Genomic DNA, 27,750 nt, shown 5'->3' on the forward strand with positions numbered 1-27,750 from the left:
AGATGGTTTATCCAGCATACTCACTATACATTACCCCGAAAAGTATTAAAAAGATTAACTCTATAATCTATCAATTCATTTGGCGCAGTAAAACACATTACATTAAAAAATCACAACTTGTCAAAGATTACGCTAAAGGTGGTATAAAGTCAATTGATTTTCAATCAATGGTTGGAGTTTTTAAAATAAACTGGATAAAAGCCTTCCTCTTGAAACCTGACTCCATATGGTTCCATATCCCAAAAAATATTTTCAAAAAGGTGGGAGGGTTGGATTTTCTCCTGAAATGTGATTTTGATATATTGAAGTTGCCTGTGAAACTGTCAGAATATCATAAGCAGGTCTTGTCTTATTGGAAGATGGTGTTTGCCCATAACTTTTCACCACATTGCTCCACCTTGTGGAATAACAGAACAATTACAATTAATAAGAAGTCATTGTTTATTAAAGAGTGGTTTGAAAAAAACATAATCTTTATAACAGACTTACTTGATGAAAGGGGTCAGTTTCTCTCAGTGGGTGTTTTTAATGCTAAGTTTAACATTCAGTGTTCCCTTAGAGAATATGACAAGGTTTGTAAGGCAATCCCCTTACCTCTGTTGAGTTTGATTCAAGGTTATTTGTATTACTCTAAGGCACAAATTAGTCTACCTTCTTTACATCTAAACCAGATTCCTTTGACGGATAAAAACTGTAATAATAAAACCATGAACAAGATATTTAAGAACAAATTATTTCACGACTTTAACAGTAACACAAAACTAAAAGGGAGTAATATTAAAATAACGAACAAATATATGCACTTTTTAAAATGGCCTATCCCCCCCAAAGTCAAAGAAATGCAATTTAAAATAATTAATGGATATTACCCAGCAGCTGAAATGCTTAAAAAAAGGTTTGGGTTTGAGGTAGAGCCATGTGGATTTTGTTCACAAAATGTGGAAAGTATTGATCATTTGTTTTTTTCCTGCTCAGTAACAACTGACTTCTGGCAAGATTTAGTAGACTGGTTGAGTATAAGAATAGATGGGATGACCCCACTGACTCTAACACAAGTTTTATATAATAATGGTGATCCATCTAAGGAACTGTCCATGCTACACAAGGTGGTGATAATTATGGGCAAATACCACATACACAAATGCAAATGGCAAAGTAAAAGACCTTCCCTAACTGTATTGAAAATTGAATTAAAATCTTTTTTGTCATCTTTAGAATTACTGAGGGATTCATGTAAAGAGGCTGCTTTGATATTCGACAATGGGACTCAATCTCTATCCTTTTAATGATTGTGTTTTTGGTATACTAAGTAAGCCACATATATGTTAAAGTGTTCGCAGAAAGGAAACTGTTATATGTCATAAAAATGGCCTTCATATATTTATGTATATGTATATATGTGTTTTTGTTTTTTTGGTTTTTTTTGTTTGTTTTTTTTGTTTTTTGTTTTTTGTTTCGTTTGGTTTCTTATTCAACCTTTTCAAGATGTTGTTGCACTAATGTTGTCTCCCAACGAGAGATTGTAATATGTGCATAAATTTAATTAAAGTATGGAAAAAAAAAAAAAGTTATGGGTCAGAGTAAGAGTTAAGATGTTAAGAATAACAAGTATATCTTAAAATGTTTGCAATAATGAAGCGTTTCAGTACAATGTAGACAAAAACGAAAAATAAAAAGAAAGTTAAGGATCAGGACTCTCCGATCCTTACTGCGCATGTGTAAAGTCTGACCGTACAAATCGGGTCTACCCGATCCGTACCGCGCATGTGCAGATGTTTTCTTCTTCTTCTGTTCGTTTAATGGCAGTTTACTCCCCAGTGTACGAGGATACCGCCACCTGCTGACCGAGCGAATAAACCCTATTATAAACTGAATTACCGTCATTACAAACGTGTGTTAAATCTGATTTAGCGATAGTCGAGTGTGTTTATGCTTGTCTGTGAGGAGAGGATTGTTGGAATAGTGATGATGATGTGCGCTATCACTGTCAATTGTCAGTAAACACTTAATCTGGCTGATGAATCTACACGTGAGATATTACAAAGTCTGCATTATTAACTCTGTAATTAGGCGCCATTCTTCTTATTTTACGGCGCTGTTGCTCAATCGGGGGACGCACATTGTTACCGTACTTTTTACTTTAGTGTTCTAACGCTACTGTTTTTTTAAGCAAGCTCTCGTCGCGTTTGGTGATTTTATTTTGAAAATCGCTAAAGAAAGTGGAGATTGACAACAACCGGAAGAGTTGGTAAATAAACCGTGTTCAGATCCCGAAGAAACTCAAAGAGCATGCTGAACATCTGTAGTAGGACAGGGCGGTAATAAGACATGGAGGACAAACAGCGGGAGCAGCTCGGAGGAAACCCGGACTGGATGTCGCGTTTGCCGGAGGAGCTGCTGGACGTCCCGCTGTGGAACCTGGCATTACCTGGTAAAACAGGAGCAACCAGTTCAGCCAGTTCAAGACAGAAAAGAATAGAAAACACTCTCATACAGATCACGTGTTTATTTTAAAAATATAATATCCTTAATTTCAGGTTAAACTGTAATAAAAAAAATTGTCTCAGATGCTTGTTGACAGGCTCTTCTCGCACCACAGGCAGCCATGACAGCATGTCCTTCAGCCTGGATGTCTCCTCTCCTGTGGTGAGATCGGAGTCCTGCTTCCTCAGACTGACTGACAGGCTGTTCCCCTGCTGTACTCGACCCTGTGTTTACCGCTGGGCCACCACGCAGGTATTTTACGGTCCCCCTAAAGGTGAAAGAGAACCAGGAACCTGCACCACCTCAGGTGAAGCTCCCTACCTCGTAAAAGGTTTGGGGAATTCATCTGAGGTTTTGATAATTTGATAATTACTGAACTACCGTAGTTTGGAAGGAGGAAGGCAAGGCAAGGCAAGTTTATTTGTATAGCACAATTCAACAACAAGGTGGTTCAAAGTGCTTTACAGAGACATTAGAAACAAAAACAAATAAAAAGCACGATTTAAAATTGATTAAAACAAGCAAACAAACAAACTAACTAAATAACAAACAAACAAAACAGTATGTAAAAAAAAAATCTAAACGGATAAAATCAGAACAGTAGATAAAATCAGTAGTTAAAATGTAAGTTTTGAAGTTTAAGCTTAAAAGTGTGGATTTGGTGCTTTATTCAAATGCAGCTGAGAATAGGTGAGTCTTCAACCTGGATTTAAATAAACTGAGTGTTTCAGCTGATCTGAGGCTTTCTGGGAGTTTGTTCCAGATATAAGGAGCATAAAAGCTGAATGCAGCTTCTCCGTGTCTGGTTCTGACTCTGGGAACTGATAAAAGACCGGATCCAGATGACCTGAGGGATCTGGAAGGTTCATACTGGGTCAGGAGGTCACTGGTGTATTTTGGTCCTAAACCATTCAGAGCTTTATAGACCAGCATCAGAACTTTAAAGTCTATCCTCTGACGGACAGGCAGCCAGTGTAAAGACCTCAGAGCTGGACTGATGTGGTCCACTTTTTTGGTCTTAGTGAGGACTCGAGCAGCAGAGTTCTGAATGAGCTGTAGTTGTCTGACTGATTTTTTAGGTAGACCTGTAAAGATGCTGTTACAGTAATCAAGCCTCCTAAAGATGAATGCATGGACTAGTTTTTCCAGGTCCTGTTGAGACATCAGATCTTTTATCCTTGATATATTCTTGAGGTGATAGTAAGCTGATTTTGTTATTGTCTTAATGTGTTTTTCTAAGTTTAGGTCTGCATCCATCACTACACCCAAATTTCTCGCCTGGTTTGTGGTTTTTAGGTGTATAGATTGAAGTTCTCTGGTGACCTGTAATCGTTTTTCTTTGGCGCCAAAGACTATTACCTCAGTTTTGTTTTTGTTTAGCTGGAGAAAATTGCGGCACAACCAGTCATTAATTTCCTCAATGCATTTACCAAGAGCCTGCACAGGGCCTTGGTCTCCTGGTGACATTGTGATATATATTTGTGTGTCATCTGCATAGCTATGATAGTTTATTTTGTTGTTCTTTATAATCTGTGCCAGTGGGAGCATGTAAATGTTAAACAGAGGGGGTCCCAAGATGGAACCTTGGGGAACTCCACATGTGATACTTGTCTGCTCAGATGTGAAGTTACCTATTGATACAAAGTATTTCCTGTTTTCTAAGTATGTTTTGAACCAGTTTAGTACAGTTCCTGAAAGACCTGCCCAGTTCTCCAGTCGTTTGAGTAATATGTTGTGGTCAACTGTATCAAATGCTGCACTGAGATCCAGTAAAACTAAGACTGACATTGTTCCACTGTCTGTGTTCAGACATATGTCATTGAACACTTTGGTCAGAGCAGAAATAATTGAGCTGTTGAGAAACTACTTTTTCAATGATCTTACTTAGAAATGGGAGATTTGAGATCGGCCTGTAGTTGTTCATTTGTGTCTTGTCAAGATTGTCCTTTTTCAGTATAGGTTTTATTACAGCAGTTTTTAGTGGTTCTGGAAACACACCTGATATTAAAGAAAAGTTGACGATCTGTAACAGGTCTGACTCCAAAGTCTTTGAGACCTTTTTGAAAAAACTTGTTGGCAGGACATCTAAACAGCAAGAGGAGGAGTTCAGTTGACCTATGATGTCCTCCAGGTCTTTGCTGTTAATAGGGTGAAACTGTTTTATGGTGTTTAAACAGTTTTTCGGTGGACACAGTACATATCCTGGATCTGCTGTTGATGTACCAATTGCTTGTCTAATCTTTTGGATTTTTTCTGTGAAGAATTTGGCAAAGTCATTGCAGGCCATGGTTGAATGAAGTTCAGCTGGCACTGACACAGGAGGGTTTGTTAGCCTGTCAACTGTGGAAAATAAGACCCGAGCATTATGGCTGTTTTTAGTGATGATGTCAGAGAAGTAGGACCTTCTTGCACTCCTCAGTTGTAAATTATAATTGTGAAGTTTCTCTTTATAGATGTCATAGTGAACCTGGAGGTTTGTTTTTCTCCATCTGCGCTCAGCTTTCCTACACTCTCTTTTTTCATTTTTCACTAGTGTGGAGTTTCTCCATGGAGACTTTTTCCTTCCAGAGATAACCTTCACCTTAATGGGAGCAATTGTATCCATTACATTTAACGTTTTTATGTTTGATCATGACTTACTGTATACAGTACTGTGTAACGAGCCGCCCCTCATTTCTTCATATTTTGCTTCTAATCAGACTATCTTCATGTTTTTTTTTGTTAAAGTGGTCTTGAGCGGTTCTCCAGGCTTTCCGAAGGTCCTTGAATGTTTTTCTTTGGACATCTGGATGCTTATTTGATCATTTCCCCCCAGTACTTAAACCATTTTCAGAGGAATGGTTTTTTTGTTTGTTGAGGCACTTAACACTAAGGTATGACTCATTCCAGCATCCAAAAAAGGCTCCTAACGCAAAGACGGAACAAGTGTTGTGTCTACACATGCAAATATCTAACCAACTTTAAACTGTATCTTTAAGCGTTTTGTTACTAGAAGCCTGTCACAAAAATGGGTTGAATGTTAGAAAAATAACAAAGATAAGGGTTTAACAGACATAAAATGTTCTTTTTAGCACTACCAGCTGAAAACTTGGCAGATCTCAGCAGTGTGTCATTAAAAAGTTTGAGGAAGCTGCACAAGTGCAGAAAAAAGAAGAGGCGGATCTATAAAACTATTTTAAAAAAGTGACTAGCAAGTAACCTGAAACAGGAAGAAAAAGTTGAGATATGTCATACTACGCAAGAATTAGACTGAAAATCAGAGACAACAGGTGTGATGGAGTGATGAATGCAAATGTGAAATTGTACAGAGGAGATCAGGAGAGAGATACAGCCATCTGTACAACATGGTGGAGTCTCTGTCATTGTTTGGTTCTGGTGTTTCAATATTCATTCTCTTTCTTGGCTACAGCTATCGGTCCTTTCTGATCAGTGTGATCTTGGTGTTCGTTTCTTGGACCTGCGGATCGCCAGAAAGCCAGCAGGGAGCAGCAAATTGTTTTTCGCTCACGGCATATACACGCTAATAACCGTCAAGGTCAGTAAACTACACCAAAACGGCATTGATACTCAGAGTGAAAGCTAATTTACAGCAAATTTTAACGTCTGTCTGCATGCAGGAGGCTCTGGATGAACTGGCCGGCTGGCTGGACGCTCACCCCAAAGAGATTGTAATCATTGCCTGTTCACACTTCGAATCTCTAAGTGACGAAGACCACGCCCATCTGATGGAGTTCATCCTTCTGCTGTTCAGAGGGAAGCTGTGCCCACCACAGGTAGATAGACATTATTAGGATAATGATTGATTTCTAAAGTTTAATAATGCCAAATATTCACTGCTTTCAGCCTCTCAGATAAGGATTTACCATTTTAACTTCAGCAGATATAAATACATGGAACTGATCTCAACCACAGGCTCATTGGGAACCCCCGACTAAAACGAATGCATTTACGACTGTAGTCCTGCAATAAATCCTTTAATCATTTAGGTCATGGTGTTCAGTTTCTGTTGAAACTCTTTTCGACTCAGGTGTTTCAAATATCAGAGGTATTGCTCTAGTCCAGAAACCTGCTAATATACCACACCACAAACGTCACGCTCCGAAAATTAAAACGTGTTGCTGTAATCATGTTATTAGCCTGCATTGGTTTTGGCACAGTGTGCCTAATAAACTGACAGTTTGATTCATGTGTATGCATGCAGGAAACTCCCACTCTGCGGTCATGTTGGTCAAAAGGTCAGCAGGTCATTGTTTCCTATGACGACCAGGAGCTGCAGCACCCTGGGCTGTGGAATCGGATACCTTATTGGTAAAATACATAGACTGTATGTAGAAGGGTTAGATAGACTTCGTAGCTTAAGTGTCTTCGATTCCGTGATTTCGGTTCTGATTACTTTCTCTGGCAATATTAGCTGTTCTTTTTTTGTTTGTTTGTTTGTTTTGTTTTTGAGCATCTTGGTGTCTCAAAAGTATTAATAATAGATGTTGGTACAGTGACTTTAAACCACACTGAGAACAGCAACAGCCAAAGGTTCAAATATGACATAATTGGAGTGTCATATTTTAATGTGTGTTCACTGTCAGACATAATACGTGCTTGTTGGTTTATTTATAAATGGTGTGACATGGTGTGAAATACAATATTAAATATGTAAACACTGGTTGCATGTAATATATACACGTATGTAAAGATAGTTTGTTTCCTCCTATTTTCAAACCTTAGACCTTATGTGGTTTTCTTGGTCTTCTTCTCTCCCTCCTTCTTTTTGGGTCTTTGACTGGTGACCAAGACTGGTGGCCATTAGGGGAAAAAAACAGATTTAAAGCAGTGCCTGATTACTTTTACTTTTCAAGGCTACTGTCTGCACAGTTGGTCATGTCACTAACACTGAAATGATTGAACCTGTCCTGTGTGTTCAGGTATGCTAACAGCCCAGATCCTAAGAAAGTGATCACCTATCTGGAAGGCCAGCAACGGCAGGGAAGACCAGGTATGAGGTTGTTGGAACAAGTAGTGCAGTGAGGGAAAGTAGTAGCATTACAGACCTGTATTTAAAATGTTAGAGCAAAAGTACTGGATACAGAATATACTGTAAAGGTAGTTTACTGGATTTAATAACCTGCCAAAGGTACAAATGTTAGTTTGTACATATATATGCATCCCACACAGCCTGTGATGGCTTTCAGTACCACTGTTTCCTCTGATGCTGCTTCTTCTGCTGTAATTTTTTTTAATCATCAGGAAGCCAGTGGATAAAATTGGAGAGAAACTCCACGGCAACACAGCCACGCCACATACAACTATACTTGCTGCTAACAATGTTGGACACTTTTGCGGGTTTATGTAGTAGGATTGACAGATTCAATGCAGAAGTATAATTTATGCTTAAGCTCAAAATTCAAAGCGTATTCAGACTACGCAGGTTTTCAATAAAAATCCAACATGGATTCGGATTTGCTGCCCCCATGTGGCGAACGTTTTTATTGAAAGTTGAAAAGGTTTATTCAAAAATTTAAATGAAATGTTTTTATTAAAACAGAATAATTCCTTTAAATACCAAATTTCTAATATTCATATACTGTTGATTGAGCCACCAAAATATATAATATAATTATTATTAACCTTTTTTTTTTTTTTTAAACTCTTGAGATTAAAAATCTTTTACAAGAACGTCCTGGACAAGATGGACAGAAGTATTCTCATAAGTTTAATAATATAATAATGTCAGTGACGTAGTAAAAATACTCTGAAGTGTACTGCTTCTGCAGCTAGCTGGGATTTATTTTACCTCAGGTTTTATTTGCTGTTCATTTCTTTAAGCACCGGCCTTACAGACGGTTTTGTTTTCCAGATGGTTTTTACGTCACTGGTCTGAACCTGACAGAGACCATGTTTTACGTCTTCCTGCACCCTTTCCAGAGCATGAGGATGTTGACGTTGAACTCTCTCTCACTGCTTCTCCAGTGGGCGGGTGAGCAGCAGCCAGGACCCGAGGGAGTCAACATTATGTGCTGTGACTTCGTCGGTATGAGCGAGTTCTGCTCGCTTGTCGTCGAGCTGAACTACAAACTGGTGGGCAGAGGCTGCAGGAAGCTGCCAGCATCCTCCAAAATAAGTGCCAGTTAATAATTTTGTGAGCCTGCCATCCTGTTTATACAGTTGTGTGCTTGATGTTTTTGTTTTTTAAGCATCACATTACCGTCTACATGTTTATTCAGGTTAATTTCAACATGCTTTACCTAAAACTATAAGGAGGTACACAAGTTACATGTTCTTTACACATTCACTGTGCAAGTGTAGTTAAAGTTTTATATTTTGCACTACTGGACACTTTTCCACAAATATTTGCACAAATATGACAATCTATATATTGTATATGCGTTTTCTTTTTTATTTTGACTTATTTTTAATTTCTAATTCATTTTTCTTTTTCAATGATTTTTCTTACCTCATAACTCGTCTCTGTGCTGTGAACTTTTCTTTAGGGATCAGAAAGTCTTATCTTTGCATTTCACAATGCCACATGTTACAAATTTTAGTGTTTACTATCAACATCACGAATGCTAGCAGCCTTTTAATTAGCGTACAGCTATACAATAGTTAGCTTGGAGAACAACGTGCTGAATACTAGGTCTCTTGCACTATATCTTGTATGATGTTACATTTCTTTTTTGTTTTACTGTAAATTAATCAAATGCTGGTATTTCTAAATAAATATTTTCATATTTATTTTTCACATTGTATTTTATAAACAGCTGTGTGGGTGCTGTTTGGTGATTAGCATTGTCACCCCACACCAAGCAACTCTTGAGTTTGAAACTTTGCCTGCGTGGCTTTCTTCTACAGTCCAAAGAAACGCATGGGTTATGTCACCTGGTTATTCTACATTTACCGTCACACTGCCTGAATAATAAAAATCTGTGATTTTTGTACCTGGATTTGTTTGTAATTAAGATATTTAGAATCCTCAGACGATGCGCACAAACAAAATGATGAAGGCCTGGCTAAAAATGACTACTACTAATAATATAATAATAATAATAATAATTTTCAGTTTTCCAAAACGCCACAAGCTACAAAATGTTCAGGATTAAATAAAATAAATAAATTACATGTGAAAACAACAACAACAAAACAACAACAAACAAGAACTTATAGTTGTTTACTTTTTTCATACCAAGCTTGATGTCCAAACTTTGACTTAATTAGCAAAAAAGAAGCAACATCTGTCAGATATTCAAATATTAAAAGTATAGAAAAAAAAACTTATTTTTTTAGACAAAAGGTGCATTTTTTAAAATCTCATTTTTAAAAACCACAGCCTCTTCTTTTTAACATCTATTAAATATTTTGCTTTTTTTTTTTTTTTTTTTTTTTTTTTTGCTGCATTACTGAGACCTATGGCTATTTCACCAGGAAAAATTAGCCTTTTTTGGATAGATTATATTTCTAACAGTGACACAGAAGAGTCTATTGATAAGAACCCAAACCCAGGGTAAAGTGGTTCAGTGAAGGCACCACAGAAAAAGGTGTACAGGTGAATCTGTGAATCAGGCAAGACTGCGTAGAAAGCCAGAGTGCCTTCAGTCCAGTCTAAATATACTCCCACTCTTTCAGAGGCAGAGGACAGAGGAGCAAGGAGAACTGTTTTTATATTATTGTGCCAGGCGTAGATGTTTTTATCATTGAACTCTAAATTCCATGATTTCTCATTCCATCCAAGCCTGCTGCCATCTAGAGCTCCCCTCCTTCTGACGCTTTTGTAAGTTGCTCCAATATCAACACCTCCTTTCCACTCCACCTCCCAGTAACAGCGGCCTGTCAGACCCGTTGTACAGAGCAGCTGGTAGCACCAGTCGAATCTGTCCGGGTGTTCAGGATATGGCTGCTTCTCTGGTGACAGTCTTACTTTTCTGTTATTCTCAAACAGGACAACATTTTTGTGGGCTGTGTTTGGGTCCAGTGTTAGTTCACATGCATCTAAGGAATACACAGAGAGGAAAGGGTGAAATACAGCAGTAAGTCTGAAGGTTTTAAATCAAACCAGAAATATAGTGTTACATCTTATATACTTACACTTCCTCAGACCAGATTTCAGCCTCTGAAGACCACTGTGGTCCTCGCTGGGAGGGGAAAATCAAAGTCAGACCAGACTGGAGTCCTTTAGCATTTCTACAGTTCCTGTACTCCAATGTACATCATACCTGAGGGAGTCCAGTCTCCAGTTTGGATCCTTCAGTCCCACAGATCGTAGCTTTACTCCCAACTCATCTGGATGGTTATAACTGAGGTCAAGTTCTTTCAGATAGGAGGGGTTGGACCTCAGAGCTGACGCCAAAGACGTACAGCCATCTGCCGTGATCAAACAGCCTGACAATCTGCAAGAGTGCAAAACTGAAGTGATCCATCCACCTAAAACTAATATATAATTTGCATGATAATTGGTGCAGATGGTCATATGCAAGTGAGACAGTGTAAAGTACCTCTCAAGTGTCTTTCAAAGCAAAAAAGTAATTCCTCAGGTACAGCAGCTAGTTTTAAAAATGGTCTTGTTCAAGATTTGCAAAAGAAACAGAAATGTGCTCATAAGAATCTGCACTCAGTCTGTCCACCACAACTATGAATTCATTAGTCTGACTTCAGACAAAAAAAAAGCCCTCTCTTGCTTTGTACACTATGCTATCTGAGAAGTTAAATGAAAATGTTTGCACTTTCATAACTGTGGCTGTTTGTGCATACTGTTTAGTGAAGATGTTTTATTTATTTATTTATTTATTTTTTGCTTTTTTTCCTGTTGTGTAAGTTTAGGTTTTTATTAATTATTTAGTTTTATTGACTCTGCAGCAGTTTTAAATGTAGCTCTTAAGGGTTATTTTCATTGTAGTTTATAACCTTTGTCTTATGGAGATGGAGTGTGTGTGCAAACACAACATTAGTTCAGTTTTATTTACATTATGCCAATTCACAATAACAGTCACCACAAGTTGTTTTTTTTATATTGCAAGGTAAAGACCTTACAATATTAGGATGAAGCCCCAGCCACCAGTTGATCCCCTATGAACAAGCACTTGGCAACAGTGGAAAGAAAAAAATCCTTTTAACTTGAAGAAACTGCTAGCCAGGGTTTAGGAAGGGGCAACCATCCTGACAGCAAATCGTCTACTAGGAAAAAAATGGGTCCCCTTGTCACAGTTGGCTGCCTGTCCAGTCTTTTCACAATGACCCTTACGGTGCAACACATATTCCTCAGATGCATACCCAAACGTTTGTAGTCTACAGTGTGGGCTCCTCAGTCCAGCAGAAAGCAGTTTTACTCCTGAATCTCGTAGGTCATTGTTACTCAAATCCAGGTGTCTCAGACTGCAAGAGTCAGAGCTGAGGACCAGTGAGATATATTGACCACATTTCTCTGTGAGATTTGTGTGATTCAACCTGAAAAATTAAGAATGTTTCTCCATGTAATTTCTGTGATCCATTTACCTTTGACTTTCATTATCATAATGAACAAAATATATATATATATATATATATATATATATATATATATATATATATATATATATATATATATATATATATATAAGCTTAAACATATTTAAACTATGGTACAAACCAAGCCAAATTAAAGGATATTAGAAGTCTCAAGCATTGGCATATTTATAAACACCAAAGATTAAGTCAGAAACTCTGTAATTAAAATTAATTAAGTGATGTTAAAACAATAAACAGCACTAAAATAAAATTAAAATGTTTGGCTAAGTTAGTGTAAAAATGTGACCTCACCTCAGAGTTTCCAGTCTACAGTGTGGACTTGTCAGCCCAGTAGACAAAAGCTTGATGCCCGAATCCCACAGGTGGTTCTTACTTAAGTCCAGCTCTCTTAGACTGGTAGACTTTGACATCAGAACGTCACAAGTTCTTTCTGATAACCTGCAGCCACTCAGGCTAAAGGATTAGATTCAGTAAATGTGCGATTTGGATTATATATTTATATATATATATATATATATATATATATATATTTATTTATTAGGGGTGCAACGATATTCGTATCGATATTGAACCGTTCGATACAGTGCTTTCGGTTCGGTACGCATATGTATCAAACAATACAACATTTGTAATTTATTTTATCAATTTTCCTTCTGACGATGCTGTCTGTGTTGAGCGCTCAGTGAATCTGTGTTCGACTACTCCGCCTAGGCTGCACTGTCGAGCGCAGATCCACTGAGCGCTCAACACAGACAGCATAGTCAGAAGGAAGAGCGCAGGGCAAGCTAGCGAGACAGAAGTTAAGCTCTACTTGCAACAGGCAAATTGAACCTCATTCAGATCTGGCGTTTGGAATTATTTTGGTTTTCATGTGATGTATGACCCTGAAGGTAAGCGAGTCATGGACTAAAGTAAAACAGTATGTTGGATGTGCCATGCAATGCTCAATTACATTGGTGTGAACTAGTGTGTTAGCGCAGTTAGCTCGTTAACGTGTTTGCCGTCTAGCCCCATGCACGGGGCGATCGGCGGTAGCTCGTTAACGGAGATTTGCCGTGTTGTGGCGTTAAGGTCATTTCAACGAGATTAACCTGAAAGCACTAGTGGGAACACAACGAATATGACTGCACATTTACGCCGACATCATCCTAGTGCAAAGACAAAAACAACGAGCATGCTACTAACTTTAGCCGAGTCATTTAGACAGCTGTTAGCACATGATTCTCCTTATGCTGCTGAGAATATAGCCCAGAAGAAGCGGATAGTATAGCTTTTATTTTGGAAAGAGCCATTTCTCTGTAATAAACTCTCTTTTCCAAAGATGAGCGATTCCTCAATCAGATACAGGGCTTGCAATATCGCTAGCCCGACGTCCTGGAGCTAGCGATTTTTTTCAGTCGGGCTACCAAAATCTCTCTCTTCCCTGCCCGTCGGGCTATTGTAGGAAAAATATATGTCAATGCTTTTGCATTCTTTCAGAAATGTAGCTGGGTAATTATGTCATTGGCATCGGTGAGCCACTGTCAATATGTGACATATTGAAGTCGCGTTTGAATTTGCGCTTGTTTTTTTGCTTTCACTTTGCAATCGTGCGAACTGTGTATAGAGAGCGTGATGATAATTTGTGCACCAATTCCTCTGACATCGTCTTATTAATCGTTAGCTTACTATGCAAACATGACAAGTGAAATCTCCCGCAGCTTAAACATGTGAGAGGTTGATCGCGCAGAGAATCGCTGAGCTTATGTGAGTGAGCGTGTAAAAGCATTTCAGTTCTGCTGAGCCAAATAAGACAGGTCAGGGTGAAGAAGTGACAGCCAAAGAAAAGCTTACCACAAAACGGAGAAGTTATGACAAATCAGACTATAAGGCAAAAAGAAAGTGCAGCTTTATGGTTTCATGGACAAAAGAATTTCTGTGGCTGCAATATGATGAGCTAAATAACCGGGGCTGCACATAAGTGGTCCACAGGTGCGCATTCGCTGTCAAAATAAAAAACACGCACAAGGGTTAGGGTTAAATTTAAAAACTGTACTTTTGAGTTAAAATATATATTTATAATTTTAATAAATGACAAATTAAAAATGCATGAACAGTTTTTTGTATCGAAAAAATATCGAACCGTGACACCAAAGTATCGAACCGAACCGTGAATTTTGTGTATCGTTGCACCCCTAATATATATATATATATATATATATATATATATGTAGGATTAAGGTATAAACCATTCTACTACCATTTAGGTATAAAGCATGGCAGAAGAGATTAGAAAACTTTAAAATGTCAGTAACTGTTATAAACAGTAGAACAGAGTGTACCATGACATAAAAATAACTTTCTATATCCATCGCACTGATATAGCTTTTTCATTTAGGTGCACCTACAAAAAAAGATTGACACAAATTTTGCTCAAATTAAAAGTAACAAATAACCAAAACCGACATTATGTATAGAAAGTATTAGAGTTTACAAGTTGAAATCTGACCTGAGAGTTTTCAGGATGCAGTACGGACTATGCAGTCCTGCAGACAAAAATGTCACTCCGGAATCCTGCAGATCATTGTTACTGAGGTCCAGATCTCTCAGACTTGAATACTGGGAGCTAAGAATTGTTGAGATGTCATTGCAGCATTTCTCTGTGAGGTTGGTTTGAGTTAACCTAACAAATGAGATACAGGTCTTTAACGTGTATACTTTAGAGCATTGTAGACTATGTTTTTAAAAAGGTCAATTTTATAGAAACTTGCAGTATCCATAATCAAATACAAACAAAAAGTTCTCTGTACCAGGTTAGCTGTTTTATTTATGAATAAGCATCTTATAAATATGAAACATTTTACCAAAGGACAAAGCATTTGCAATTACATCTAATGTCACAGTTGCAGAATCAAGGTAGCCAAATACGTCTTAACCTGACCTCACCTTAGAGTTTGGAGTTGACAGTGTGGACTTCCAAGTCCCTCACAGAGCAGTTTTACTCCTGAGCTCTGCAGGTCATTGTCACTCAAGTCCAGCACTCTCAGACTAGACACCTTTGTGCATAAAGCTGATGATAACCCTTGACAGCATTGCTCTGTGAGACCAGTTCGACTCAATCTGATAAAATAAAAAAATACATCTTAAAATGTTTTTAGACCAAACATTTATGGGATGTGATACAGTGGCGTAGGAAACGTGTTTTGTGTAGGCCAAGAGAGTTTGATGGAAGTTGCCATCACACTGTCTCTATCATCACATCTCTTGAATAAAAAAAAAAGCCAATGGGATTTTTAAAAAGAGATTACTTTTAAAAGAGATTATTTTTAAAAAGAAATTACTTTTGGATGATTCTGCAAAATAAGTTCTGCAGGACATGTTTTGGAAATTTACATCTGTTTTTAAAGATAAATTTGATTATGTTGATTGTAATGTTGAACAAAATATGCAATTTTTAATGATCTCTGAAACATAAATTCCAAGTAATAAAATACAAATTTCAGGCTACAAATGAATAATATCAAGTTGTGTGACTTGAACATCATCGATACGCTTCTGTAAATGAAGTAATGATGCTAATTATCCCCCAAAACTGGAAATGTCTGAATTAGGTACTTGCTAGCAAACACCTTCTCAGGGACACTTGAAATCTTTATAATTCTGTTGTAGAACACAAGTCTGAAGGTTAGCCACAGATTTTATTATAAGCATGTAACCAAAAACTAATTTTAAAAAACCTAATGACTTTAAGATCCAAATGTAAAACTTTAACATAAGTCATAATCCAACCGGAGAGTTTCCAGTCTGCAGTGCTGATTTCCCTGTTCAGAGAAGAGCATCACTCCTGAATCCTTCAGGCTGTTGTTGCTCAGGTCCAGCTCTCTCAGATTAGAGGAGGTGAGAATGAAAAACAGCGTATCATGACTTTTCTCTGACAGATTACAACCAATCAGCCTGTAGAAGAATTTAAATCAGTGCACAAATTAAAAACAAAACACAACATACAGAATTATTTTAAATATCACACCACAGATTATTAATTGCTATGTAAAATAGGATATCCCGACCTGAGTGTTTCCAGTCTACAGTTTGGACCTTTTAGCCCAGCAGAGAGTTGTTTCAGTCCAGAGTTCTGCAGATTGTTGTAACTCAAGTCCAATTCTCTCAAATGAGAAGTCTGTAGAACTAATGACAGCTCTTGACAGCATTTCTCCGTGAGATTGTTTTGGTTCAACCTGGTAATAAGATGAATATAAACATGTTTTGTTTAGACATTTACCATTTCTGTTCAATTTTTAGCAGTTTCAGCAGAAACGACTGTGAAAATTTGCCCAAAATGTGTTGATCAAACCTTAGCTTTTCTAGGCTACACTGTGGATTTTTCAGTCCAGAAGACACCAACTTCAGTCCTGAGTCCTGCAGGTTGTTGTTTGTCAAATCAACATCTCTTAGAGTGGAAGACTGAGCGCTAAAAACTGAGGCCAAACCTTCACAGCATCTCTCTGTCAGATTACAGCCACTCAACCTACGTTTATTATTCATACAAAAGGGAGCAATGTTAATCACAACAAAAAAATCTACTGATATCTGCCAAAATGTATTATTATATGTTGGCCAGATACGTAGTTATTAAATGCATGTTCATGTGGTCACCATCAAGAAACTACTGAAAGTAATTATGGTATTAAATTCAGGTTTTAAGTACCCAAGTAAACAGCTCTGTATTTTCAGTGTGTTATTTCAGATCCTGCGTAAATTATATAAAAAATTTCCTTCTCATATAGAGGATGCATCGTTCATAGCTTTTAAATCACAGCTAGAACATTTAGAAAATAATGCATGCAGATCTAGTGCATTAAATAGCCCAAAAACGTTCCTAAAAACTACAGCAAAATTTAAGATACAGAAACTCTGGAACAAAGACTCAAAATCTCATGGTAATTAAAATGAGCATTTCTCCAAAACAAAACAACCAGACTACTTAGAAAGAATCAGGAACATTGATCAATAATGGAATTTTGCTGAAGCTGTAATTGTATCAACTGCCAGTATGTCATTAAACTCATCAGAAATAGTGAAAATATAGTTATTAATGAAGTTGAATGATTTCATATTTTTGTTTTACTTTCTTTCTGTATTTACACATCCCATGATTTCCTTTTTTAAGCTTTTCTCTTTTAGCTTTCTCTTTGTTTAATCTATTTGTATTTTTTAAACATATACATGCATTGATTTCTAAGTAAATTATAATTTCCTGACTTACTTTATTTTCAGCAGATTAAGCTAAATGCAGTAGTTCTTTAGCAGTTGTTTCCCATTTTTCAGGAAACTTACAGAGATTTGTTGGAGGCTTTGACCACAGGCAGCAGCCTCAGAAGACCTTCATCAGAAGCAGAGTATTTCTTCAGGTCGAACATGTCCAGGTCTTCTTCTGATGACAGTAAGATGAAGACCAGAGCTGACCACTGAGCAGGAGACAGTTCATCTGGGGAAAGGGTTCCTGAATTCAGATACTGTTGGATCTCCTCAACCAGAGAATGGTCATTCAGCTCATTCAGACAGTGGAACAGGTTAATGCTTCTCTCTGGTGACAAACTCCTCCTGATCACACTCTTTATATACTCAATTGTTTCCTGCTTCCCAAGAGAGATATTTCCTTTCTGTGTCACCAACCCACCAAGAAGTGTGAGATTTGTTGGCAGGGAAAGACCCAGAAGGAAGCGGAGAAACAAGTCCAGGTGTCCATTGGGACTCTGTACAGCCATGTCCACAGCACTTTGGAAAAGGTATGATAGCTTAGATTTGTCCCTGAATAAATTTGACCACCAAGTTTCAGACTGAAACAGATTCACGCCAAAGTTTGTCAAAGTCAGAAAGACATAAAGAGCAGCTAGAAACTCCTGAACGCTCAGATGGACAAAGCAAAACACTTTCTCCTGGTGCAGCCCCCTCTCCTCTTTAAAGATCTGTGTGAACAATCCTGAGTACACCGAGGCCACTCTGAGATCAATGCCAGATTCTGTCAGGTCTGATTCATAGAAGATCAGGTGACCTTTCTGCAGCTGCTCATATGCTAGTTTTCCCAATGACAAAACCATTTCCCTGCTCCCTGGATTCCAGTGTGGATCCACCTCAGCTCCAATGCAATACTTGATGCTCCACAGTTTTGCTTGAACCACCAGGAAGTAGATGTACATCTCAGTCAAGGTCTTAGGCAGCTCTCCTCCTGCTCTGGTTTTCAGCACATCCTCCAAAACTGTAGCAGTGATCCAGCAGAATACAGGGATGTGGCACATGATGTACAGGCTTCGCGAAGTCTTTATGTGAGAGATGATCCTGCTGGCTTGCTCCTCTTCTCCAAATCTCTTTCTGAAGTACTCCTCCTTTTGTAGGTCAGTGAACCCTCTGACCTCTGTCACCATGTCAACATATCCAGGTGGAATCTGATTGGCTGCTGCAGGTCGTGTGGTTATCCATAGCCGAGCAGAAGGAAGCAGGTTCCCACAGATGAGGTTTGTCAGCAGAACATCCACTGAAGTGGGCTGTCGAGCATCAGTCAGGATCTTATTGTTTTGGAAGTCCAGAGGAAGTCGACACTCATCCAGGCCATCAAAGATCAACACAACCTGTAATTCCTCAAAGCTGCAGAGTCCCACTTCTTTGGCTTCAGTAAAGAAATGATGAAAAAGTTTCACCAAACTGAAATTTGTACCCTTCAGCAGGTTCAGCTCTCTGAAGGTGAATGGAAATGTGAACTGGATGTTCTGGTTAGCTTTGTCCTCAGCCCAGTCCAGAGTGAACTTCTGTGTCAAGACTGTTTTCCCAATGCCAGCCACTCCCTTTGTCAGCACTGTTCTACATGCCTGATCTTTACCTGATGAGGGTTTAAAGATGTCCTCACATGTGATCGTTCTTTCTGGTCTGGCCGGTTTCCTCACAGCAGTTTCAATCTGTCTGACCTCGTGTTCATTGCTGACCTCTCCAGTCCCTTCTTCTGTTATGTAGAGCTCTGTGTAGATGTCATTCAAAAAAGTTGGGTTTCGCGTTTTAGCTGTCCCCTCAAACAAGCACTGGAATTTCCTTTTTAAACTAAATTTAAGTTTACGCTGACATACTGCAGGGGATTCTGCATAAACACACAAAAACAACATATAAAATTATCCCTCACAAGTAAAGTTAGAAATAATGTTAAAGTTTAGGTTGCTGACAATTTTGAAAACTAAAACCACAGATACTTTTACAAAAGGTTGTTGTAGCTTCTATGTGTGAAATATGAAGCCAATGCTGAACCTGTATTCTTTCCAACAAAGAACAAACTTGCAATTAATCAATGAAAAACATGCAAAGACCTAAACTCTGCAACTTTTGCACTTTTTACTGTCTTCAGCTTTGAAACCTGTGTGACTGAGATCTTAGCCATGTACAAAAAAAAATCCAAAAATAAGATCTGGTTTTGTCAAATCTATATTTTCAAAATAGTGTAAGTTTAAAAAAATATACAAACAAATAAAAATTACAGGATTATGGCCATAGTCACTGTCCCCATTGTTACCTGTGGTTTCATAACACCAAGATGGCCACAGTCAAAACATTTAGCTTGAAGCACTAGCAGTAAACTGACAATCAGTCAGTGATGACGAATGGGCTTCAAGTACATAATAAACTCGTTAATCTGTTATACCTGCATTAACTGCTCAATGTGGAGTTTAAAGGGCATCTTTATACTGTATATTTGTTTCCTTTTTCTCATTGTCTTCCTTCCTCACATACCATCCATTAAAATGCAGCTGTAAAATGTTCTTACTGCTCTGCAGAGAATCAGCCAGGTTCTCGTGGTTTATTCTTCTCAGGAAGTGCAGTGCGATGTTTTGAAATGCCTCTCTGCTGCTCCTCATGCCCTCATTCATATCGGTGTCCATTTCTCCATCTGAACACTTTGATTTTAAAAGCCTTTGCATTCGCTTCAACTCGTCTTTCACAAAAGTGAAAATACTCTCCTCAAGCAACTGAAAAATTATATAAAAAGATGAAACATATACTGTGACTAAAAAACCAAACCAAACAAATCAAAAACTGCTGAGACTTTGCTAAGTGCACACTGAGACAAATTTACCTTAAATATTGAGTCTATGTCTGTTTGATGGTCCTCCACACATGAAGCACTATGAACCTCTGAGATGTCCTGATACAGTCTGTGAATAAAAATGAAACACACTACACTAAAAAAAATTATCTTTTTGATAAAGAATGACAATCTATTTTACTGGAAAACTGTTTCCCAGCATGTTGCCACTTCAAGATCATTCTCAACATGGTTCTCTTGTTGCACAAAATAAATCCAATAATTCATAAATAAAGTGCAGAAATTGGTAGAAAAACTGTGTAAATTATAAGTTATAAAGTAGTTTTTTTAAAAATTAATAAAATTTGTAATAAACATGCAAAGTCACAAAAAAGCCCCCCATCATTACTAAAGTTTACATTGCGGGGTTCCACAGGCTCAATACTTGGTTCACTGCCATTTTAGGGTTTTATTGAATACGCAATGAAATGCCAGAGAACTGATCCTATGGATTGCAAAGATCTTCAATGTATTTTCAGTAAGTGCCACATAAAATATATGTATATATGGCTACCAATGATATGGCAGCCATAATAATGATAAACATATGTAACTAGCAAGTTACCTCAACTGTTTTGTTATTGATAAGGGGCCACCACAGCAGGTAGCTCCACATATTAAGTCTGGCAGATTTTGTGATTCTTGCTCTTCCTAAGGAAGCCTACAAGGGATTTTTCCCAGAGAATTAACTCATTAACTCATTGGCCCAGTTTTCCAACAATTTACAGTGTTTTAACGTGTACCAGTATTAGATTTATGACAGTTTTAGGGTTTCAGTATGTTGCCACAAGTCATTTTGACGTGCAGTCTAGAGGAAACGTCACAGTCCTGATAATAATAGAATGAATAAAGAATAATGAAATGAAAAAAATGTGTTAAAAGTTTAGACTGCAACATAAAATCATTACTACTTACATACTTTGCTCCTTAACAGACTTGATGTGATGTTAATAAACTGAGGTTATATAGTGACACGCTAACTCACTCTGTGCCAGAAGTCTGCTTTCTGTTAAAAGCAAGAGGTGGCTCCTTGGAGTGGTCACTCATGACCGAATCACAGCTGGATACAGGACAACCAGGCCTCACCTCCCCAGTCCTGGCAGAGAAACACCAGACAAAAGCATTATTGTTATGCCAAAAAACTGTTTAATAAATGCAAGTGTAGCAGATACTGCAGTGGACTAACTCTTTTCCAGAAGATTGTTGTCTATTAAAAGCAAGAGGTGACTCCTTTGAATGATTGGTCTTGATCGAAACAGAGCTTGGTGCAGTTGATGTAGTCTGCTGCTGCTCCTGGCTTCAAAACAAGAGAGTTGTTAGTCTCACTAGTCATGTAGGAAAACCTGGACATATCTGAGCAAGATTCCTATGTCTTGAGTCTACTATTGTTCGCGTTGCTGACACAACTGCAGTGCTGCGTTTACTCATTCTCTCTTTTTCTTTTTTTCCCCCTTTCTTGCCTGTCCTGTTTGGCTCTTTTGCCATCAGAATTATTGTCTAAAGGCGAAGAAAGATGCCCAACAGATTTACTTTACCAAATGGACCATCCCAGCCTTGCTGTAATGGTCTATTTGATTCACCTTTTATTGTTTATTTTATTTTATTTTCACTTGCTAAATATGGGACAGATTTGACTGGGGAAAAGAAAGGGGAGAAAGAAAGAGGGAAAGAAAAACAGCGGGGAAGAGGGATGGGGATAAAGGGCAAAAAACAAAAACCAACAAAATAAGCAGACAAAAAATACATATATCAATCACCTGGATCACCTGTTGAGAAAGAAAAAAAAGAAAACAAGCAGAAAAAAAAAGAGAGCAACATAATAAACAACATCATGATGATCTATGGGAATATATATCGTAAGCACATATGGACACAGACATACAGGCACACACAGATACAAACATCCATTCCCACCCTCATGCTCTCATATGCAAATACTCAGCACTTACCCAAAGTGGAAACAGACATAAAGAGACACTGTACACACAATCACACTCCCCAAGTGTATTCTATACCCCAGGTCTAGGTACCCTTGCCCATGGAGGGGGAAACTGCACCCAGACCCAGGTAGTGTTACCCTTTTCCCTGGGGTGGAGAGAAGCAGACTGTCCCGACTCGGCAGCAGCAGGGAGGCCCCACATTCCAGACCCCAATCGGACGGCCAACTCCTCCTAGCCCCCCGCTCCAGCAGGCTGCAGAGAACGGGGGTGTGTGAAGACTCCAAACCTCCCTCCGCCCGCTCATATGTAGTGTTGATGCATGTGTGTTCTAAGATGCATTTAAAACCCAGGAGGGCATGGAGCTACCTGCCAGAGAGCAGCAGGTAAGCGCATAGCCCCTCCTGATAGCTCTCAATGTCTACATGTATTTAAAATTGAGAGGTGGGCAACGACACCAGGGGTGAGGTTGTACACCCTGATGGTCTTTTGGATTCCGTGTAGCTTGCCCACCCCCAAGATACTATATGTATGTGTTATGAGAGTGTGAGTAATGTGAATGTCTATGTTGTGAGATAAAATTGAGGCACAGGCAGTCAGAGGGGGACAGAGGGGGGGATGCATCCCCTGCACCCTGGTGACACACCCCTACCCCAAGGCCCTGCATGTGTGGGTGATTGTGGTGGAGTGGGAAGAGGGAGGCAGCTGGAGATGGGGAGGGAAGGAAGGGAGAGGCAAGTGACCCCTCCCTGGGGCCAGCTCCCCCGCTGACCCCAGTAGGCACCCACACACTCTGCAACCCGCCATGGAAAGGGGGCCCAGGCCCATCCGGACCGGGGCCCAGTTCGGCAGCGCCGCCTGGCCCCACAGAGCCCGGGACAGCCCACCCGACCCCACCACAGAAAAAACTGCACCCACCCTGTCATCCACTCATCTTCCAGACTACACAAGACAATCAACACCCAGGCTGAGGTCTTCCTCTACCTCTCCTGTATCTCCCCCTCCTGCAGAGTGAGTTCCTGAAGAGAGGAGACCTCCTGCAAGATGTAACAGCCTCCCCCACCTGTTTAAGAGTCCCCCAGGTGGCTCGATGCACTGGCGGCACCCTGCGCCAGGGCTGGGCCCCCATACACCCACCCGCCCACAACCCCGGCAACACACCAACCAGGACCCAAGCCCCCGAGGCCCAGCCAGGGCCCCAGCCCAGAGACGGAGCACCCCCAGAACCCCACGCCCGTCCCGGATCCACCCAGGGGCAGCCAGGCTACCAGGTCAGTAACCCACGTCCATCAGCACAGACCCTCCCCTAGCCCCGCTGCACGCAGCCACAAGGAAACCGTCACCTAAGAGCCAACAGAGCCCCTAATAGGACATGACCGTTACCCCGGGTTGAGCCCCCCAAGGAAGATGCTCCTGGGGAATCCCCCAACGCCCCAAGCCTGTCCCTACCCCCACACCAATCACAACAGCAAAGGTGGGACCAAACTATGACCCCCCACCCCCACTAGGTGATGGAGCTGATCAAAGGAGCCCAGAGCAATTGATCTGATGTGGTGGCAGAGGCTGTATCAAGACTAATGTAATCTAATAGGTAATTTCTATATTGGTTATAATTAAGATTATTTTTTATATTTTTTCAGTTCATGAGGACTGTTTTCTTGGCTATGCATAGGGCAGTGAAAACCATTTGGGCGATATTCTTTTCTGAAGTGACATTATCTAAGCTGCCCAACAAACACACTAAACGGACTTCGATAAGTCTTCACATATCTCGCGAGAAAACTTCTGAACTGGTGGACAGAACCAAAGAGCGTGGATATAATTGTCCGGTGAATTGGTTTGGCAGTGTGAGCAGTTGTTGGCAGACGTAATGTCATGAACTGGCTGTGTGGCAGGCAGGAAATAGGACCCAAACGCAAACTCACGGGAAAACAGGACTGAACTCAAAATGCAGCTTTATTGCTGACAAAAGATGACAAAAGATAACAGCGATACAAAATAACATGAAACGAAACTGGGAAGTACTAAGGAACGGACTTACAAGAAAACACACGGAGGGGCACAAAGTCACGAGGGAGAACGCGACACAGAACTGAGGGAGACGCAGACATAAATACACAGAGAGTTAACGAGGGAAGTGGGAGCACACGGGGAACACAGGTGACACTGATAATCATAACAAGACACGGCAGGAGTGAACGCAACACTGACGGGAGACGGACAACGTAAAAAAGGAAGTACACAGAGGTTCAGACAGGAGGAGAGAGAGCACAGGGAGAACACAGACATAACGGGCTGGGGAAAACATGGAATAAAACACAAGGAGAGACGAGGGCTCACAGATACACAGGGGCACACAGGAGGTAACCAAATAAGGAACATCTTTAACAGAACCTAGGAACCACGGCATAAGGAACAAAATACAAAAATACAAGAAAACTAAGAATGCTGGGCCAATATGGCCCAGGATCATGACACGTAAAGCCCATCTTGAACATCCGATGACCTGTATAGTGTACTCTATGTAGTATTTTGTAGTGAATTAATTGAAGACTGGGATTTCTAATTAAATGAAAGGTTTTTAAGCAAATCTGAGACCAGAAGTTTTGGTCTAAGTTAACTGATAAATCCGCTTCCCATTTTGCAATAGGAAGGGATATTGATTCATCCGTTTTAGAAAGCATTCTGTATATTTTGGAAAGTAATTTTGGGGTTTTAAGAGTAAGAAATTGAACCACACTTGGTGGTGTTTGTAGTTCAACTTGACCCAGTTTAAATTTCTTTTTTACTATGGATTTAATTTACTCATTCTCAGTCATTCACAGCTCACTGACAATAGTGCTGGCAAATTATTCAGCAGGATCAAGTTTTCGGGGATACAGATAACTGACAGCCTCTTAATACGTCAGTACTGGTTGAAAAGGGCTGACCGGCATCTGCACATCAGGCACTGCAGCAGATCGTCTTCACTGTGTCTATATGCCTAAATACATTGAGTTGCTGCCATGTGATTGGTTAATAAGATACAAGTTAATAAGCAGTTTAACAGGTGTACCTAAGGATGTGGCCAGGGAGTGTGTAAGTGTCAGAAACACAAGTAACTTACCTCTGAGCTTCAGTGGGCCCACAAAGTTCCCCTGGTGTAGTGTTTTTAGAGGGAAGGATCCCATCATTTTTCCCTTCTACAAGATCCATGGTGGAGCTCATATCTTTATACAAAATACACCCAACTTACAAAACATCTGAGACTAAAGATTGCTTTCTAGAACACGTCAAGGATATTGTTAAATTCAACACATATTTTCAAAGTGTTGTCAGAGCTTCCAATATTAATTATATTTCCTCAAAAGAAGCAAATACCTTTTAAATTCTTATCCATCAAATCATCAGTATTTTCTGTAATGTCTGTAAAGGAGAAACAGAACATGGAGTTTGTTGTTTATTATTATTTTATTATTAAGACCCTGCATATATTGGACTTGCACATATGTTTTCCACACTCACTGAAATGGCAGCACAGATTACTTTTTATGAATGATGACCCCCACCCCCTCTTCTGATCTCTATTTTAATTTTAGTTAGTTTAATCTTAGTTAGCTCACAATAAATGGATTCTAATTTATTGTTAGATTATTTTCTTGCTCGGTGTTAAGCTCTTAATATATTCACACTTATATAGTGTTACTGGCCACTCAAAGTGTCCATAAGTTTTACAATACTTACTACTTCCTCATGACTATTTATACTACACCAAAGTGTATCTATATTAGAAATACTGAGTAGAAAAAATGTGTTTTACTTTATTATTACTCCCCAAAACTAATTACAACTAAATGTGAAATTAAGCCTGAAGAGTTTGTATTAAGGATACTTTGTCTTGTGGGGCACCTTGTCTTGACTGAGGTACATCAAAGTGAACACAAGCTCGTTAACAATTACCTTAGTATTGTCGCATTTATGATATGTACGATTTATACAAATCGAAAGTTTGTGTTACAAACTGTTTATGCTGTAAAAAGTAATTTGGATTAACGTTTGTGACAGGCTGCTTATACATGTGATGTTTTTAAATGCTTTTTACTTATAATTCTTGTACTAATGTCGAGGGCTGCAGCTATCGATTATTCCATCGATTAATTGAGTAATCAGATAAGAATGAGTTTTGTCTTATTAATGAGCAATATTAAATAAACAAAAGGGGAAAAAAAACACAGGTCTTTCAATATCAACTGCTCATTTCCATTATAAAATTGCAATATTTAAAATCTCTAACAACAACAATAACAACTAAACCCTTTAATTTTATGCACATGTCTTTTGAAATCTATTTTTTGTAGTTCTTTCCAGTTCTTTTTCTACATATTTTAGTAGAACTTCTGGAGGCTTACTGCAGATTTGTGTAAAGCAAGCGGAAGTGGATGAAGACTCTGGCTCCAGAGTGTTTTTAGTCGCAAATGTAGGCAACTGCGCGCTACAGAGCCGTGTGTTAAACGAAGCATCGAAGCAAAGAATTTGTGTCGAGTTTTTTGGCTGTACTGTCTCCAACAGGGTCAGGAGATGCTGCACTTCACTTGTTCTGACCTAAATGCATTTTAAAGAGAGAAAATAAGATTTTACAGTACCTTTTCATGGTGACAGTAACGCTCCAAGCTCACTGAGAAAATCCACCATTGAAAGAAGTGCACAAATCCCACTATCACGCCCAGGCGTGAGTCACACCAGGGCGTGTGACAAAGGTAGAATAAACGTAACGCTCCCTGGGCTTTTTCCTTGCAGGCAGTCAGTGCCTCTGCTCTGATTCGGAAGCATTATAAAGCAATAACTAGTAACCATAGGTGTTAAAAATAAAGACATAACATTTTGCGTAAGCTTTAGTTATACCAGTACGTTTCCATAAAGCTGCAAATCTGAAGAGGAAGCGTGCCTGAAGTCGCAGCGCAGGGCAAACAAACACACATCACAGGCTGAGGATGAATCACAAAGATAAACTTGGACCTCAATGAAGCTTCAAGTTTCACTCTGACTGGAGAAAAAACTGTGACATGATGAACAAATAAAACCTTTAGTGATGTTAAAATGGACTTTTTACCATAAAACAGGGGCCTCTGCACACTTCTTCACTCTGCACTGCTTCTTTTGAGAAGCCTGATTCCTGGCTTTTCTCTTCTGCATTTTGCTTAGTGAATAAAAATAACAGCCTATATTTGGCAATCCTGCCTCTGCACTCAGAGAAACTTCCTCTTTCTTAGTTTTTTCCCCCCTCAAACTGCAGTCGTTGCTTTGTTTTGCTCAACACTTTGTACAGTTTTTGCTTCTCTTTTCTCACCTTTCTAAGAGCTGCAAATGATGAGTTCACTGTAAGTTCATTTAACTGCTTGCATTTTAGCCTTAGCAGGATTTTTCCAAGGCAACTTTATAATACATGAGGTTTCATGTGAGTAATTAACTTAATGGAGAAGCAAATCAGTACAACAGGTACCAACAAGACTGGAGAATAGAAGGATGTTTGTGTTCACAGGATTTTTACCATGGGAACGGGTAATTAGGGTTAATTCAGTCTTGGATTTAAGATCCTCCTTATGACTGCAAAACTTGTTTGAACATCATCACATAAGCTTTGCTGATTGTCAGTGTAATTTTAGTAAAATCAGTTCATTCTGCCTGGCAGCTTCATATTTAACATCATTTGTCCGATATATCCAGTCTCCCTCCTCTGCACATGTTCACACCATGTCA

The 27,750-nt window shown here is 39.1% G+C and overlaps 2 protein-coding genes across 6 annotated transcripts; one reads left to right on the plus strand and one right to left on the minus strand.

Annotated features, from left to right (window-relative positions):
* The first annotated feature begins 1,709 nt into the window (after nucleotides 1-1,709).
* Nucleotides 1,710-9,213, plus strand: LOC146642087 (PI-PLC X domain-containing protein 1). Its single transcript, XM_085399016.1, has 7 exons — nucleotides 1,710-2,431; nucleotides 2,600-2,736; nucleotides 5,894-6,019; nucleotides 6,102-6,257; nucleotides 6,686-6,792; nucleotides 7,404-7,474; nucleotides 8,336-9,213. The coding sequence occupies exons 1-7, from the start codon at nucleotides 2,329-2,331 to the stop codon at nucleotides 8,608-8,610; spliced, it is 975 nt and encodes a 324-aa protein (XP_085255142.1). The 5' UTR covers nucleotides 1,710-2,328; the 3' UTR covers nucleotides 8,611-9,213.
* LOC146642088 (NACHT, LRR and PYD domains-containing protein 3-like) lies at nucleotides 9,148-26,737 on the minus strand. Of its 5 annotated transcripts, none has more exons than XM_085399013.1 (18): nucleotides 26,637-26,737; nucleotides 25,375-25,419; nucleotides 25,121-25,223; nucleotides 21,264-21,374; nucleotides 21,063-21,173; nucleotides 20,069-20,147; nucleotides 19,760-19,961; nucleotides 17,290-18,964; nucleotides 16,307-16,480; nucleotides 16,023-16,190; nucleotides 15,745-15,909; nucleotides 14,902-15,075; nucleotides 14,465-14,638; nucleotides 12,268-12,429; nucleotides 11,743-11,916; nucleotides 10,689-10,862; nucleotides 10,561-10,607; nucleotides 9,148-10,464 (listed from the first exon to the last, which is right to left on the minus strand). In XM_085399013.1, the coding sequence occupies exons 2-18, from the start codon at nucleotides 25,391-25,393 to the stop codon at nucleotides 9,926-9,928; spliced, it is 4,251 nt and encodes a 1,416-aa protein (XP_085255139.1). In that variant the 5' UTR covers nucleotides 25,394-25,419; nucleotides 26,637-26,737; the 3' UTR covers nucleotides 9,148-9,925. The 5 variants fall into 5 exon arrangements, with proteins under 5 accessions (XP_085255139.1, XP_085255137.1, XP_085255140.1 ...); XM_085399011.1 differs by having other exon boundaries at nucleotides 17,290-19,081; XM_085399014.1 differs by lacking the exon at nucleotides 16,307-16,480 and having other exon boundaries at nucleotides 17,290-19,081.
* Nucleotides 26,738-27,750: the final 1,013 nt, after the last annotated feature.

The sequence above is a fragment of the Rhamphochromis longiceps genome, linkage group LG23 (assembly GCF_057381845.1).
Source record: "Rhamphochromis longiceps isolate RC_006_pf linkage group LG23, R_longiceps_female_GT1.1, whole genome shotgun sequence".
In the NCBI taxonomy this organism is placed as follows: Eukaryota; Metazoa; Chordata; class Actinopteri; order Cichliformes; family Cichlidae; genus Rhamphochromis; species Rhamphochromis longiceps.